The 17,018-nt window shown below is 44.0% G+C and overlaps 1 protein-coding gene across 4 annotated transcripts in view; it reads left to right on the plus strand.

The window, feature by feature from the left end:
* Window positions 1-17,018, plus strand: part of MUSK (muscle associated receptor tyrosine kinase) — a 54,952-nt gene that overhangs the window by 26,576 nt on the left and 11,358 nt on the right. For 2 of the 4 annotated variants that reach the window (XM_050987148.1, XM_018921558.3), the window contains 3 exons: window positions 3,100-3,259; window positions 4,700-4,706; window positions 12,517-12,692. In XM_050987148.1, coding sequence (XP_050843105.1) covers window positions 3,100-3,259; window positions 4,700-4,706; window positions 12,517-12,692 — 343 coding nt within the window. Of the gene's footprint in view, window positions 1-3,099; window positions 3,260-4,699; window positions 4,707-7,482; window positions 7,750-12,516; window positions 12,693-13,106; window positions 13,131-16,169; window positions 16,259-16,601; window positions 16,762-17,018 lie in introns of all 4 variants that reach the window. The other 2 variants (XM_030237549.2, XM_018921556.3) reach the window with 2 other exon arrangements.

Genomic DNA, 17,018 nt, shown 5'->3' on the forward strand with positions numbered 1-17,018 from the left:
GCCTTCATTTCAGTGAACTGAAAACCTGCTTGACACCTAGTACTGCCTATGTGGGAGTGAGCAGGGAACCACAGTCATGGCAGCACAGCAGCCAAGCTTGCCATAGCTTCCCTCTAGTCTTCTTGTGCTTAAGGCGAGCATGCTTTATACATTCTTAGGTCTTCTGACAGCTTTTTAAAAGATGTGAGCTCCAGGGCATGATTCTGTGGAGGCAGGTGGAGTGTCTGCTGAGTGCAGGCTGGCAATTTCCCTCTGCTCTTTCTCATGGACCTCCTTCAGCCCCTAGTCTTTCTGAGCACAGGCTGATCCTGACCATTTCTGTGGACCTGCTGGTCCAGAGGAATAATAAGTCCCCTTGGGTCTTACTTCAGGGGCTATCACCATCCTGGTTTGGATCTCCTCTCTCCACACATTAAACCACATTATTAAGACCCCATGGCTACTCTGAAGGCTGTCTTGCCTTCCTTGCCTCCTCTGTGTCCTCCAGTCTGATAAGGGCTAATTTTCTATATTCCTTCAGTGTTGCTAGGCAGAGCAGCAGAGGGATCAGATCAGCCTCTGCTGGGAACTGTGGGTGCTTGGTGACAATATTTAGTTGAGACAACTGCAGGTGTTTATTTAAGAACTTCTTCTCCACTGGGAATCAAACCTTTTGCAGGAGTCTGGGGTACATGGAAAGAGCAATATATTTTCAGAGCACAGACCTGTGCTCTGCTGAGATCCCAATGAGTGGGTCCCACAGAGAGCTGAGGCACATGAGATTATCTCAGCCCCTCCCTGGGCCACTGCCTGACTGGTCATGTCTGCTCTGCCCCATTGCTGTCTGAAAGGCATAGCCCAGTTCCAGGAGGGTAGTGCTCCTGATTGCCTCACTTTAAATCTGGCAGGGAAACCTTAATGAGAGCCTGTCTCTGGGAGAGTCAGCAGGAAGGCAGTGGATGGGACATGGTGAATTTGAGGGCTGGTTCACAGCAAGGGTGAGTCATTTGAAGATAGAGCATGCCTGTGGCATTATGGTTTCCGAGCACCAACCTGTAATTGTCCTGAGGTTCAAAGAACAGGAGTCTGCTGAGCTTACTGAGCTTCCCTGGAAGAAGAGGATAGAAACTCCTCTGTGCAGAAGCTGCTTGGCCTACCTATTTAGAAACACAATACATTTTCCTCCTGCTATGCACCACAGGACATTATGGACCTTATAATGTAGTTTTCCACATATCCAGGAATATATGAGTCAGGTGTGAAGATATGAAGAGGTCTCTAATTTCCTGGTAGCTGAGATGATGTTTTAAAGGCTAAAAAGAGAACTCCTGGAAAAAAAAAATCTCAGGAAATGTGTTTGAAAAGGAAAGGGAATCAACGTATGGGAACATCTTGAAGTTTCCAGTAAAGGAAACAACAGATGGCCAGTGTGGAAGTCCTAGGCACCACTACCTGTGATTTTCCACTGTACATGGTGCATACTGCTTGCACTGCTTGCAGTTACTTGAGCAACCTCTTCCTCCTGTGTCCCAAGCTGGAAGGAAAAATCCCAATTATCTGTGCCCAGCAGATAACTGGGATTATCTGCTGGGCAGATAACCAGTGCTGCCAGGTGTGGTACACCTGAGGCCTGAGGAGCCAGCAGAGAGAGAAGACCTGACTAGCACAAGCTGCTCACGGCAAGCCTATCCCACCAAGATGCTGGAAGGCAGAGGTGGCCTGTAGGAAATATCTCCTTCCCACTGAGAAGGTCCCTGCACCATTTTTGTGCTACGTGGTTTCTGGAGAGAAAAGGATTCTAAAACTGAATTTGAGCAGCTCTGTAACAAAAGACATACCTGTGAAAAAATATCCCCTGGGCTCCCACCCCCTTGAACTGATTTCATAACCAAATATATCCCTGGCTCCTTCATAGTGGCTGACATACCTGGTGCAGTACTTACAGACAGCATTGGTCTGATTATTTAGTGATTTCTTCCCATGAACATTCTCTTACCACAAGTCCAAGCTGACTTGGAGAAAGGCAAAACAAATATATTCTTTTCAGCTTTTTCTTTTCATTGAGAATCCAATCTGCTTACAAGACATTACAACACTGATGAGTTCCTTCTTGCTTTTTCAATTATTGCTGTCAATAGCCATGGGTATTTCATTTCACTGAGGTCTCATTGAAAACACATTTTTACTGACCTCCAGGGAGGTCAGATTGATATTTCTGTCTTAGTTACATGTAGGTAGAGTGCTTTCCTGGGGCAAATCCAGGGAGACAATCTGCAATGTCCTTAGAGTCAGGTCGCACCTAGCGGGTCCACAGGCAATGTATCTTGCTTGAATTATGTTTGATGCTTCTTATCAGTATAAAGGTTAGAGCTGGCAATCCTGCCTCCTGCCTTTGCAAGATAGAGTCTTTATGTACCATGCTCTCCTGCTTTGATGGATGCCATGTTGGCAGGAAAGTCTTGGTGGTAAATCAAGGCCAGCTGGCTAAAATCAGCAGGCTTCAAGCTCATTTAACTGCAAATTACTGATCTGGGAAAAATGCTGGCCAAAATCACCATCTTTTCAGCCCCTTCCATAGTTCTAGTTGCGAGATAAGAACATCCAGCAGACATCTGCTGAAGTATTGTAGCCAGAGCACTTTCTATGCTCATGACTGCTTTGAGAGTATTGCAGTGGTTGTACTAATCCAGAATCAATGACTTCCAAACTATCTTCTTTTCTTCCTCTGTGTAGCAGTTCATAAAGTCATTCTGCGCCGTTCCTTCCTAAGGCATGAACGGGCAAGACATCTACTCCAAGAGGCCATGTGGTAATTAGCCAGCACAATTACATAAACCAAATTGTGACTATGACCCTCTTGAACTGAAACCTAACTGCAAAAGTATTGCTGAAGTGTGAAATAGGAGAGATCTTTTAACATTTATTTCTGTGTGTGAAGACGGTGGCTATGAGAGCACCAAAGTAACACCAGCAGCTTTAGGTCTCTGTCACTTTTGTCTCCTTGCCACATCTTCCTCTGCTCATTTAAATGCTCGGGACTCTGTCTCTTAGATTTTTCCTTGGTTTGCCTGTTTGTGTCTTTGTTGGAAATACTACTGAGCTGGGCTTTCACTCTTTCAGGTTTCTGTGGGGTCGATAGCAGAAAGTGTCAAGGACAGAGTGGTTGATTCCAGACTGCAAGTGTATGTCACCAGACCTGGCCTGTTCACTTGTCTTGCCACAAACAAGCACAGCAAAACTTTTGGAGCTGCAAAAGCAGCAGCAACCATCAGCATTTCAGGTATGCAAGGAAAGAAGAGGCCTTTCCTGTGGGGAAGAGGAAAGGGATGTGGTGGAAGAGGGGAAGCTTGGGGAGCTGATAGTGTGTGGGGGCCTAAATTTGAGTACAAGTACATCCTCCACCAGGCTATTTCCTCATATACTCTTACACTTTGGAGACGGGCATAGCTGTCATTTACTGAATGTTTGATGCTATCTTGTACTTTGTGTCCCAGGAGCACACTTGGTAAGTTCATCCATATGGAGGAAGTTGTGGCCATGACCCAGTGCTGGTATCATCTAACAGCAAAGTGAAAATAGCTTCAAGCAGTTCAGCTTCACAGGGGGCTGGCATCCAGAAAGCAGGGTGGCTGCTGTCAGAGTAGTAGCCTGCCTTGCCTGAAGTTATCTCTTCCCTCAGAGACGTCTCCCAAATGTGAAAATTAATTTCCAAAGAGGAGAAATACCTCTGTCAGAGCTAACTAACAGCATTTGTCATACAGAGAGAGAGGTGGTCCCATCCCTCTTTGGACAGGCAAGGGGATTTACTTGGAGGAAAGAGGAATCAAACTGGACATGGGATAGTAGCCCTGGTTCTGCTTTTAACCTGGCAGGTACTTGTTTATCTCTCTGTGCCTTAGCTTCTGCTTTCTTGAGAAAATAATTGTACTGTTTCTTACACTGGGCATTGAAACCTACCAGTCATCTCTGCTCCATAATGTCCTCAGCACTTGGTGCTGTATTTCCCATCCTCACCTCTGCTTTTAGCCCAGGCAAGTGCGTGTCCTACAAATGCAGTGGGGTGCACAGGTACTTGGGGCTGGTGGAAGTTGTAGTCCTCCAGGCTGTGTGTGCTCAGCAGGAGAGAGCTACCCCCTAGACCTGAGCAGGACTTGGCCTTGCCCCAGCTCACAAGGCTCCAAGGGCAGAGGTGCCCTGGCCCTTGGCTGATGCCCAGTGCCTTCTCCCTGTGCCGGCACTGCCCAACCCCCTGTGGCATGGCAAGCCAAGGCCACTGCTGTGTGCCAGTGCTGCAACTCCAGCCCTGGCTTCTCCTACTTGTTACAGCTGCTGCCTGAAGTAATGGATATCCATGTGGCTTAAACACAGGATGCTACCTGCTGGTTACTTGGGACCCAAAGGATCAGGATAAAATGTGGGTTTATGGTGCAAGAGTCCACTTCAGCTGGCACTGCCATCAATAGTCCACTTCCTCCTCCTCATTCTTTCTCACTTTCTCACTCAGTGATGGCCAAATTTTCTTCCCCACAGGAAGATTCAAACAAAGGAATAGAATTTAGGTGCAATTTTTTCATACAGCTTACAGTTGTCAGACACATTTCCTAGCATGGAAATCTTGACTTACGCATCTCAGAGGGAGCGATGAAGTGTCACTGATGTCTTTTCCATTTCTTCTTTCTCCTGGTTCATCACAATTCCTGGATCTGGTACCTCTTGGCAGAATGGAGGTAAGTGACTTTCTGTGGTTTTGTGGAGGCTCTTTTTGGGCCAAGGAGAAGAAGATGAACCAAAGGGGTTTGCTTAATTTGGCTTAAATCAAGGGTTAGTGTTTCTTCATTCCAACCCTAGGGATCACTGAGCTCCTTTACAGAGGCATAACTGGAGATTAAGACTGGGTGGTTTTAAGTCAAGCCAGCAGTAAGGGTCTTTGAAATATGGAAGTGGGGAGAATATTCTGAAGGAACTTCTATTTGGTTACAGATGCTCAGTTTCCCTTGACCTTATTAATTTTCAGGGCAAAGCTTAACTGCAAGGTAAACTCCTACCTGTTCACAATTAATAAATGTAATTTGGTTTAATGTTCACCAGATTAGGGCAAGAGAAGGTTATATTTGTTCCAAGCAGAGTTATGGATGAATAAAGCCACTTACATGCAATGAGAAATGAACTTCTGCTTAGTAATTTTTGCAGGATTGAACAATTTAGCTGGCTTTTTCTCTTTAGAATCCTTCCGTGTTTCTACATTCTACACTGGCTGATCAATCTGGAAGGAAAATGAGAATGTTAGCCTGGGAGATGGGCTGGGAGCTTCTGTCCAATACAGAAAAGAGCAGAGCCTGGGAAAGTCTGGGCAAATGGTTTTGCCACTCTGCTGACACAGAGTGGCAGCTATTGCAAAGGCTATTGCACATGCAAAGGCTATTGCCTCCATCACAGGAGCCTGCAAGATTGATTCAGGAAGCTTGTAATTAAGTGATCAGCCAATGATGAAGGCAGACTTCTGCCTTACACCTGCACTCATGCAGGTATGACAGCATGGGGACACAGACCAAATGCTCAGCCCATCTGTCCCATAGGTGTTCTTAACATTTGCTGCATGATGTTTCCTTTCTTTGACAAACCATTGTCCATTGTTCACAACATGAGAAACATGTTGCTGCTACTTCTCCATTGCACCTTGGTCTGTGTCTCCTTTTAGAAAATCAAGGAAACATAATGTTAGCACTGTTAGCTCTTCTTAGTCTGCCTCTGCAGTCCCCTGAAGTCAGCAGCACAGCTGCCCCAGGCACATCTGTCCCTGATTTTGCCACTGGGCCACAGGAAGGATGCAGATTTCAGATTAAGTACAATGTGAATCATCAGAGAATTGTAAATAACATGACCCCTGCCATGCCAAGAGCAGGTCTAGAAGGGTGCTGGGATCAGTGCATTGCTTTGAGGAAACTGCTGTTTGCTGAGGAGGTGTCATGGGCTGTGAGATTAGTGCAGCATGCTGGGGGACTCCTGAGTCACGTGAAAGTGTGTCCATGGAGCCTGGGATGATGCATTGTCCGAGCATCACTGCCATTTTTGGGCTGGTGCCTTCCTGTATTTTTTATCCAATGTGACACAGAAAAAAAAAATTAAAGAAAAAATTCACATGGAGCCCAAAATAGAGCAGCTAAAGGGCCAGGGATTGTCATCTGCAGAAAACAGCATCTGAAGAACAGAAATGTGAGCATCCTCTGTAATCCTTTGTCCATGTACCTCCAGCTTTCTGGGAAAAAAAAACCACAAAAAAAAACCAGCAAGAAACCCCAGAGCTAACAATGGGCGATTATTTGGACAGGGAAAGGAATAAAAAGCAAAGATACAAATAGCTCTGTTGACTGGTCCAAATGGTTGGCATGTTGTGAATTGAACTCTCTGACCCCAGTTACACTGACCGAATGGCAGTGGGGACAGCTGCACCCAGCCCTCCTCTCTGCCCTGATTTGGCCATGCCCCACACACAGGGAGTCTGTTTTCACGGCTTTGCCTCACATACCCAGGACACCATCCCACGGGCTGCCTAGACAGAGGGCACCTCCTCACCTGCAGACCTTGCTGCTGTTGGGGGACCGTGAGAGCTACTGGAAGCATGGCTAACCTGTGCATTGCCCTTTTCCTGCTGCTGACTTTTGATGGCCATGGGGAGGAAAGGAGGGGGGAGACATCTCCTTCTAGATGCAAGAACCACGGGAATGACAAGTAAATGGCCCTCAAAGAAGATGACCCTACTATGATTTTTACTGCTTCTGCATAGCTTTGTGTCCATGCTACGTGTCAGGACTTTGCAAAATGGCAGATGTAGTAAAGAGAGAAGATGCACCTTGCAGAGAAACACGGGGAAAGAAAACACAAAGACTTGTGCCTTCCTCATCTCTGAGTCCCACAGCTAAATGCGTGGAAGAGGGGCATGGTCAGGAGTGGTGCAGGAGCTGTGGAAGGGCAGGCAGGAACTTGCTCTGACCTTGTGAAAAATTCCCTGGAACATGATGGGTTGTACTTACCTGGATCCTGCTCATGAAGTCTCTCTTAAATTAAACTCTAACTCTTACTAGACAGCAGAGCAAAAAATTCTGAGTTATCACAGGACTGCAAGGAAGCAGTGTGGCTGATCCCTTTTGCAGGGAAGCAAGAAAGTAAAATATTTTCCCATTAGAGCCCAGTGGCAGGGTGAGAGGCCATGCTAGGTCATGGTACTGTGTGATTGCTCAGTCTTCAGTCCATTTATAATTTTAACAATTCTTGGTCAGAGCCTCATCCCTGGAGCTCACCTGGGCTGGCACCAGGCAGGGTACCCTGCAGAAGTTTCATTCTTGCATTGTATTAGCTGGTTTTAGTGGTATAAACATCCATCATCTCCTCTTCCCTCTGTTAGCCTAACACAAGCCACTTTATTCAGAAACAGGGCCATTGTGTTTATGCAGCTGTTTAGATCTGTGAGCTTACTCTGTGTGTGTGTGTTCTTGTCCTCGACAGCAAGCTGTACAAGGGTGATGCAGGCTACTGCAGCACATACAGAGGTGAGGTGTGTAGTGCTATCTTGGTGAAGAATGCTCTTGTTTTCTTCAACTCCTCGTATGCTGACCCAGAGGAGACCCAAGAGCTGCTTGTGCACACTGCCTGGACTGAACTGAAAATGGTGAGTTCATTCTGCCAACCGGCTGCTGAGTCTCTGCTGTGTAACTACATCTTCCAGGAGTGCAATCCCTCGGGAGCTGGGCCAGCTCCAAAACCAGTGTGCAGGTAAATGAAGAAAAACATGCTCATATTTCACTTTCGTTTCGTGGGGATGTGTATGCAGCAGGGGAGTGGTGAGGGACTGTCCAGGCTTGCTTGCAGTAGCAAGTGAAGCTGAGTGAAGCTGGGCCCTCTCGGTTTGTACAGGTTTTCCCTTTGCTCCCTCTTCTGTGCACGCAGACTGATTCAGCCCTCACTGTGCTCATTGCTAGGGTGTGGTCTGAATTTGAAGTCCAGACTTCTACATTACATCAGGTGTATGGAGGATTGTGTTGAAAAGAAGTATCAGTTTGAATTGCATAAGTAGTTTCAATAATTAACATATTGTTTTCTTTTATTGTTATCTTACTAGGCCAGTATCTATATTTTTTATTAACATAAAGAGTAATTGCTTCTTTCCAATTCTGACTAAATGCAGCCCTGGAAGATGCAACAAATCTGGCCAAGGCAATATACAAGTATTTAGCACTTCCTGCTGTGACAAAAATGTGACAAAAATGATGAGACCAGAGAAATTGCCTGTGTAATTGTACCTGATAAACCAAAACTACAATGTGGTTATTGTATCCTTCTATAAGCAGAGAAATGTGCATTGAAATTGGGCAGACAGGGACCCTGAGGATTCCAAAGCATCTCTTACTATAGCTAATCTGCTGTTGACAGGTATTTGTAAACACATCCCAGTGACAGACACTTCCTTCTCCCTACGCAACCTCCTGAGCAGCCCTTCCCTCGTTGTTCCTTGTCCTCCCACCATGGTCATGGAGGCGAGTTTCTTTCTTTCCTCTTTGCAGTGAAATTTTAAATCCTTCCCAGATTTTCTGACTAGAATAAAACTGGTTTTCCAGAGCCCTGCACATAGCTTTTGCTCTTCTGCCCAGTCCAGGTTTGGTTATTTTTGACTGCAAGAGAATTATGATTGCTTGCTTTGCAGAGGACAGCCCCACACACATATCAGGGTGAAGCTTTCTTTTTCCTGTCATGTTCAGCCCCTAAAAAACTAGTCATTACCCATATCACATTTGGGCAGTTGACATCCCTGCCTAAAGTGCACAGCTTTGTTCTTACTTGAAACACATTTTAAAATACTACTCAGATCTGTGTTTACTGGAAGAGTTGCCCCAGCTCTAGTGTCCCAGATAAAATACAAATCTTTTCTACAGGCATGGTGAGCACACTGTTGGCTGGACTTGTGCCAGATGTCTAATGGCAATAATTTCTCCAGTTATGTAGGGCTTTTTAAGACAATCAGCAACATGTTGGTTTTGTAATCAGGACCTTTTTTGTTGCTTCTCCTTTAATACCTCTAAAACAAAGGCACAGAGGAAAATCCCACTGTGAATATTGACCCAACATTTAGCTTTCCACTTGGTTCCTAAGCTTCCTGGTATTCTACCCTTGACACAGAGGTGGCATGTATCCTATGAAACAAGATTATGTGCAAGTGTCCAGAGATAATCATGCAGCACCATTTACTTTTCGCTGCCAGGCTCCTCCCTGCCACCTCAATATTCTGCTCTTTGTCATTGTGCCCTTAAATACATGATCACTCTGCCTTTTTCCAAGATCTGTGACAATATTTATAACTCAGCCACACATGCACAGCACATTAGTCAGCTAAGGGTTTTGCACATTGCTCTGCAAGGTATTTCAGTTAGATCTCGGCCTTGCTTCATTTACCCCTGCCCATGAGCGGCCCTGCAGGACCAGAACTCACAGTGATTTGACTGAAGACTTGTACTTTTTGGGCATTTCTAAAGTCAGAATTATATAAACTAACATAAATATGCACATGATCTTGATGCACCTGAGCTAACAGTTACAACATTTGCAAATATGTCTAAATGCTAATGAGCTTGCCTGGAACCATTTTTCTTCAAATCTATGAGTCAATGTTGGTTTTTTATTTATTATTCCTCCCTCCTACCACCCTGATTTTAATACAGCTTTTTTCACAAGAAAAGTTCTGGAATAGCATCCTTCCCAATTCCTGTCTTCAGAGAACATCAGTTGGACAGCAGTTCTTCCAGAGCCCAATGCTTCTTTTGATAACTCAGACATCTAATATACTTCTTTATGGTTGAGAGAGATCTGGGGGTTCTTGAACACATATCACATGGTCTTGGTTACTTTCCAATTCTCTTAACTTCTCTTTACTGACAACTTTATAGCTTTCTGCAGAAGCTGGCTAGACTACACAAGTTTTCGGCTGAAATACTTCATAAGTAAGAATTTAACTCTCTCCAATGTGGGAAAGGTCTCCCAGTTTTTCAGGAAATACTGCCCTCAATGTGTGCCCTTGTATTTTTATCTTATTATCTATTTTCTGCACCAATTTTTCTCTTTCCACGTTGTGTTTTTTAATGTTCATTTGGTTTGGAAACTGGCTAGCAAGAATAACAACTGACAGGCTGAGCAAAGCTTTTATAAAAGTAATCGGGGTAAAACAAGATGAAATGAAACAGAAGAAAACCACATGGGAAAAGTTCACTCAATGTAAATTTAGAGGCAAATTGATTAAAATGAGAGTTCTAAAGGGAAAGTGATATCTCATAGTTCTTGATTACTTCTGCCTCTTGTTGCTGGCTGCTATTGCAATAGCAGAACTACCCCCAGTTTCTGTGTCAATCACTGCTGATAGGAATGATCAGGCTGTAGGGAACAGTCATGTGTTGGAGAAAGTCTCTCTTTATTTGGGTCTGTGTGTTCCCCCCTCCTCTTACCTAGTCTCTTGTGGTCCCTAGAAACACCACTGGCACACTTGGTGTCTTCTGTCTTACTGTTCTTTGTCCATCTGTCATTTACATGACATAACATTTCTAATAATAAACTGAAGTAATCTTTGCCTGTGACCTCAGCAAACCTCCGTGCGCAACATTGGGTGTTACAACAATGGTATGAACCGAGCTAGAAGTGATTGTCCACCCCTCCCTCTGGCTGTGTTACCATTCTTCCAGAGTGCAGATAATCTTCTTTTAACCCTGGAGCAGACAGCATTGCAGAATGGTCTTCTGTGTTTTGCAACTGAACAGCAAAAAAGAGGCCTTATTTAAGGATGCTCAGGATCCAGGAATGAACAGAGCTAATTCAATCCAGATCTCCCAAATCTCAGCCAGTGCTTCAAATGCAAGTTTTTCTCTTTTCCCTATCTAAGTATTTCTTTACTTCACAAGGTCATTCCTGTTCCACATGTTGTTTAACATAAAAAGGATAAATTTGCCATCTGGCTGCATTCTGCCTTCCATGGAAGGGAGGAAGGAATAAACCAGGACTGGCTAAAACCAAGCACAGGGTATCTGGGTATAGATGACTTCAGCCTGCTGAACTGGAGGCCATCCATTACTGTTGCAGAAAAGCTGTTGCTCTAGTAGAATTCTCAATGACCTCCATCCTTCAGGTGCTTTAGAGGGTTTGCAGTGTTGTTAGTCATTGCTGATACTTGTGACCATCTGCTCTTGTCAAAACCATGGTATAATTAAGGAGGTTGCATCAACCCACCAGGCGGTGAATTTGGCTAAACCCTTCCCCACAGACCCCAGAAGTACATCTCTCTTTCTGCATCATTGTGTGATGGTTGGAAAAGTTGTGGATCTGGGAAAGACATCAGCTGAGCTGTGCAAAAGAAATCTCTGTGCATGACCTCGAAGTTGATTTTGTAACCCAGGCTCTCAAGAATGGCTACATAAATAAGCAAATCACTGATAAACTCACCAATATAACAAATCCACAAACTTCCCAGAATGGTGTGTTTTCTTTTTTTTTTTTTTACTTTTCTTTCTAGTGCAGGTATTTCTACCTTGCCATTCTCCACAAACAATTTCTCTTATAAGGCCCATTTTAAAATCCAAAACATTTCTTGTCAGTGGATGTTCCACATTGTTATGGAGGTAACACTTTAGGTGGGAGACAGATCACTTTTTTACCAGGCAATCTGCAGACGTCTACAGAGAAAAAAATGGATTTAAGGTTGCCTGTAGAGACAATTTAAAAATTCTATTTTTTTATTCAGTGAGATTAAAGGTATATGCAAATGTTTAATATAAGAAGGCTAAGAATTGTAGCTCACCTTTTGCTTTTAGTAGATGACACTTCTACTGTACAATTTACAGAAGCCAAGTGAGAGTTTTTGGATATACTGGAAAATTCTAACTCTAGAAATGAGAGGGAGACTATTTACAAGAGCATGTAGTGAGAGGACAGGGGGGAGTGTCATCAAACTGAAAGAGGTTTAGATTAAATAATAGGAAGAAATTATTAACTGTGAGGATAGTGAGACACTAGCACAGGCGGCCCAGGGAAGCTGTGAATGCCTCATCCCTGGAAGTGTCCAAGGCCAGGTTGGATGGGGCTTTGAGCAACCTGGTCCTGTGGAAGCTGCTCCTGTCCATGGCAGAGAATTGGAAACAGATGATATTTGATGTCTCTTCCAACAGAAACCATTCTATGATTCTATGATATTTATTAGAAGAATGTGTAAAAAAAATCTGTAGAAAAAGATAGGAATTAACTCCTCATATCTTGGTGTGTGTTGTGTTTTGAGCATAACCCTGCTTCATTAAAAATGTGGGTTTGTATGCTTCCTAAAGGAAGCTGTTGGATTTCATACAGTTTCTTTTATGGTTTATGAGCTGGACAGACTGGCTTTAGAGAAGGGTCACCCCATTAATGGATTTCTGTCAGCCTGATAACCCCTGCACATCACTGCTAAGTGCAGCCATTTTTTTTTCAAGCCGTTGACAGCTGTATTTCACTGTTTTTTGCAAAACAATGTAGAGAGAATTGCCTTGCTGTAAAGGATCTCTACTGCTTTAAGGAATGGCTCTCAATGGAGGAGAACTCTCAGAAGGGGATTTACAAGCCAGGGCTGATGCTGCTCACTCTTCCTGAATGCAACAGGTTGCCCAGCCTGCACCAGAATCCCAGCTCCTGCACCCGCATCCCTTTCTTTGGTAAGGTGGCACGTGCTGCTGATTGTCCAGAGAGCTGTGTTCTTGGTGAGGGAGAGGGGAAGGGTATGATCCATAATTTACAACTAAAGTAAAAGTTGATGATGGGCACTGTGCTGTCAGCACCTGCGCATGGAATTGTGACAGCTGCTTTAGCTGTTTGCCTCTCTAGTGCAACTGAGGCGTGGGAAAAATCCCTAAGTAAATAAAGCCTGGATCTTTATTGAGAAGATCATGAAAATCTCAAAAAACAGTCCTAATGATAACAAAATTGCCACTCAGGTGCCTTTGCCAAGAAACAAGCTGTTCAAGTACTGCCAGAGAGGGAACTTTTCCCTGTAACATGCTTCTAAGGGAGCATCTGGTGATTTGCATCCTGGACAATTCCCTCCTTACATCTTGTTTTGTCTTTTACAGATTTTAAGAAGGAGAACATAACCAGTAAGTAGACTGCTCCAGACTTTATGTTTCTAGAGATGGACATAATATTCTTTATTGAAGCTGCCATTTGCACATATTTTTTGTGTTTTCTGCTGGTCCTGGCTGGCTGAATTTAGATTATTACTGAGGAATATCTGGGTTTCCACTTCCAAGGCATGGAGAAACACATTTCCAGCTCTTTGGAGTTTGGGGAGACCATGGGCTGGTAACTTTTTATGAGCGAGACATGATTGTTTTAGATGGCACCCTTTCCTCCAGCTGCTTCCTTTTCTGTCTACCCATTGCCTATCTTTCCCCTTTACCCATATTTGGGTTTCTGATTCTGAGGTTGTTCCAGCCTTGTATGTTAACAACATGGTTACCTATGGCAGGCTGGCCTTGCAAGACCTTAAGCTCCCAGCACTCTCCTCAAATCACCTCTGAAGTCTGGCTGTTTCTTGTATGAGCTTCCCATGACCAGTGGTGAGACCCAGACATCCCCTGCAGTGCTGCTTTGACTTCTGTCAGGCTCCCCCGTGCTGCTGGTCGTGGCTGAAGCATGCACACCCAACTCTTCCACTCATGTGCAATTGCAGTTTCAAGCTCAGCCACTGAACTTGACTCATTGGGAAAAGGAGGAATCTCTCTCTTGCCACACATCTAAGCAGGTGAGGTTTGAAGATTTCACAGTGGCACACACCTTATGCATGGAGAGACAGGCAAAGTGGAAAAAAAAAAAAAAGGAAATAAAGAATTTTGGGGAACATTCTTTCATGGAAGGATCTTGGCTTCACCTGACTACCCAAGACCTAGGGGCTTGGTGGTGCAGACATGGAGACAAGGGCTTCAGCATCCTCAGGGCCAGGACCTACAGCCTGCAACTGCAGCCATCCCTGCCCTGGTGGAAGAGCCACAAGAGAGGGAGGCAGTGTATGAGAGAAGCATTTGTGGGACATCTTCAGTCTCCCCACAGATGTTTCAGACATATCCTCTGTACCCTGTGTATTGTGTATGCATGAACTTTTCTCTTCAGCTTCCAAAGCATTTACCCAGAGTGGCATTGCACAAATGTACAATATTCAGTCATGAATCAGGAAGATATAACAGTAAAATTTTAGTAATATTACCCCCTCTTTTCTCTTTAGACCCACTATCATGTGCACAGGGGCTTGTTGAGCATGAACTGAACTGTTTTCTTGCTTGTTATCATATTACCAGCTACAATGTCCTCATTGTAGGAAGACAGTCTATGAAAACATCTGCATTTCCAGAGTATGAAGGATTCAGAGGTTCTTTCTTAGTTTTGCTCTTGCCCCTAAAGCGCTCCACATTAATCTTTTAAGGCATACCACTGACATTTATTTCAGATCTGTGCAGAAATCTTTTACTTGTTTATTACTGTCTGTGTCATGAGACATGTTTCAGGCACTGCTTTCCTTGTCTTTGAACGTGAAACAAGTAAAATTCTCATCTCAGGTACACAAGTATCTTCCAGGACAATTTAACACCTCTGATTAAGATGTTACACCTCTGCAGAGCTACAGGTGCTGGTCATGTGGGGCTGCTATCTTATTGCAGATGTGAGTCATAAATGGTATTTGTGCATCAGCCAAAGAAATCCACCTAAGAGTATTTTACTTTGCATTTGCCATGGGTTTAAATGTTCCCATAAAGTCCATGATCATTCCTCTACTGAAGTGTTTAGATGCCTCAGGGCTACATGAACTCAATCCTTCATTTAAGCTCACTCAACTGGAGTTAGCACTTCAAAGGCAGTGTGTCTACCCAGGTGTATAGTGTCTCCTCTACCTGCTGAAGCCTCAGTAAGCTAAGAGTCTATCACAGTCTATAACTGCAATCCTGAGTGCAAGAAGAAAACAGCAGATAGTCATGATGGGGTGTTGACTATGATCCTTGTACATGAGAAAGGGTACAATCCGCAAAGACAGATAGCCTTGTGTCAAATTTGGGTCAACCCTTACACAAAGCTTTCAGGAAGATGGAAAGTATTTGCTTAAAAAAGTCGTTATTTTAGAACACATCATGTTTCTTCTTGTTCTTTATTCCCCAGCTGCGAGATTATGAACATAATAGAAAATAAAATTATGACAAAAGAATTTGCTGGTTTGTTAAATTTTCTACCAAGGCTAACAATGCACTAGACCCTAAAATATGCCATCTATTCAAATGTAAGCCTTGGCTCAGCTGAGTTTAGAGGTTAGCTAGTATGTATTGAAATCTGTAAGGCTGCATCTCCTCTGCTGTCTTTCTACTTCCTAGATTATGTCAGCATGCATTAAACTCTCCTATGTGGACAGGTGTATGTGAGGACATATATCTTGTGAGGACATTAATGCATATTCCTGCAGTAAAATCTCAAGATTTTATGCCTAATTTTTCTGTAGCTGTATATGCAGTGACTGCACTATCTTCATTATAAAGAACATTGTTTTATTCCTTAGATCATAGTTCAGGGTATTGTTCATACTTCATCATACTTCAGGGTATTGTTTCCATGCATGTTGAAAATCATAGGCTGTTTCTAAATAATCAAAGATGATAAGCACTGAAGCAGGAGGAGGGCAACTTTATGAATCCCAGCTCCGTGCTACCAACCTGAGGAATATGAGTGTCTTCCTATTAGAGCCCTGGTAAGAATGCAGGCTGTGAATCATGGAACCAGTGCTGTGATTTGCTCTCTGCCTTGGTTTGGCTTGGGTGGGTTCAGTGTGGCTCTGCCCTGCACTTTCTGCATGTACTGTGAACTACGTAGTTGCAGCTCAACCATCACAGGCAGAGGGTCTGTCTTCTCAATCTGAGAGAGCTGCAGTGCTCTCTTTGAAGTTTTACCAGATTTCTGCCTATGTATTGAGTTAAAAATCCATTGGAGAGTAAACAGGAGGCTAAGCAGTACCCTTCCTGTGTTGTCTAGTCCTTCTGTGTGCTTCACATCTGATGCTGTCACATGGTCTCACGTACAACATGAACTTTATGCTTGTGAGTCTCTGCTGCAGGATGTGATCTGAAATGCCTTGACCCCATGGTTTTTTTCTCTCCCAGGGACTTGCTACAGTGGCAATGGCCAGTTTTACCAGGGCACAGTCAACGTCACAGCATCTGGCATTCCCTGTCAGAAGTGGAGTGATCAGGTGAGCATCAGTGTGAGATCCACCAAATGAAGAGCTCTGCTCGAGGTGTGCTTTTCCAAGGAGTGTCTCAGAGTCAGACAGCCCAGTCTCAGTGAAAGGGATGAGTGGGGAACAAGGTGCCTTCATTCTTGAATTCATTTTATAAGCTCATCATATTTAAATCTACAAGTTCTCTTTACTGTGTCAAGATGAACATCTATCACTCCAGGTGACTGAAATGCTGTTTCACCAAAGGCTCTGTCTTGCTTCACTCCTTTGGGTTTTTTTTTTTTCATTTTGTTTTAATAATAATAGCATGGAAAATTATGCTGAGACACTAATACAATTAGTTTCCTTCCCCAAGGCTCCCCATTTGCACAGGAGGACTCCTCAGGTTTTCCCAGAGCTGTTTGATGCTGAGAATTACTGCCGCAATCCAGGAGGTGAGAACGAGAGTCCCTGGTGCTACACAAAGGATCCAGCTGTGACCTGGGAATACTGCAGCGTGTCTCCCTGTGGAGATGGTAGGCAACTGCACTTTATGATTTCTGCCTCTGTGGTTGTTTTGTGGCCATGCAAGGTGTTTGCATCCTGAGTACACCGATCTGTTCTGTCTTCTGGATTCAGCTAGTTTTGGGTCTCTGCATGGATTCATTCAGCATCTTTAACAAGAATGTTTAATGTGCCCCATGAAGAGGGGAAAATGAAGACAGACGAATAAAGCACCTTGCCCTAGGTTACATAAATGCCAAACATGAAGTGAAATGTCCTGTGGCATCCT

The sequence above is a fragment of the Serinus canaria genome, chromosome Z (genome assembly GCF_022539315.1).
Source record: "Serinus canaria isolate serCan28SL12 chromosome Z, serCan2020, whole genome shotgun sequence".
Classification (NCBI taxonomy): Eukaryota; Metazoa; Chordata; class Aves; order Passeriformes; family Fringillidae; genus Serinus; species Serinus canaria.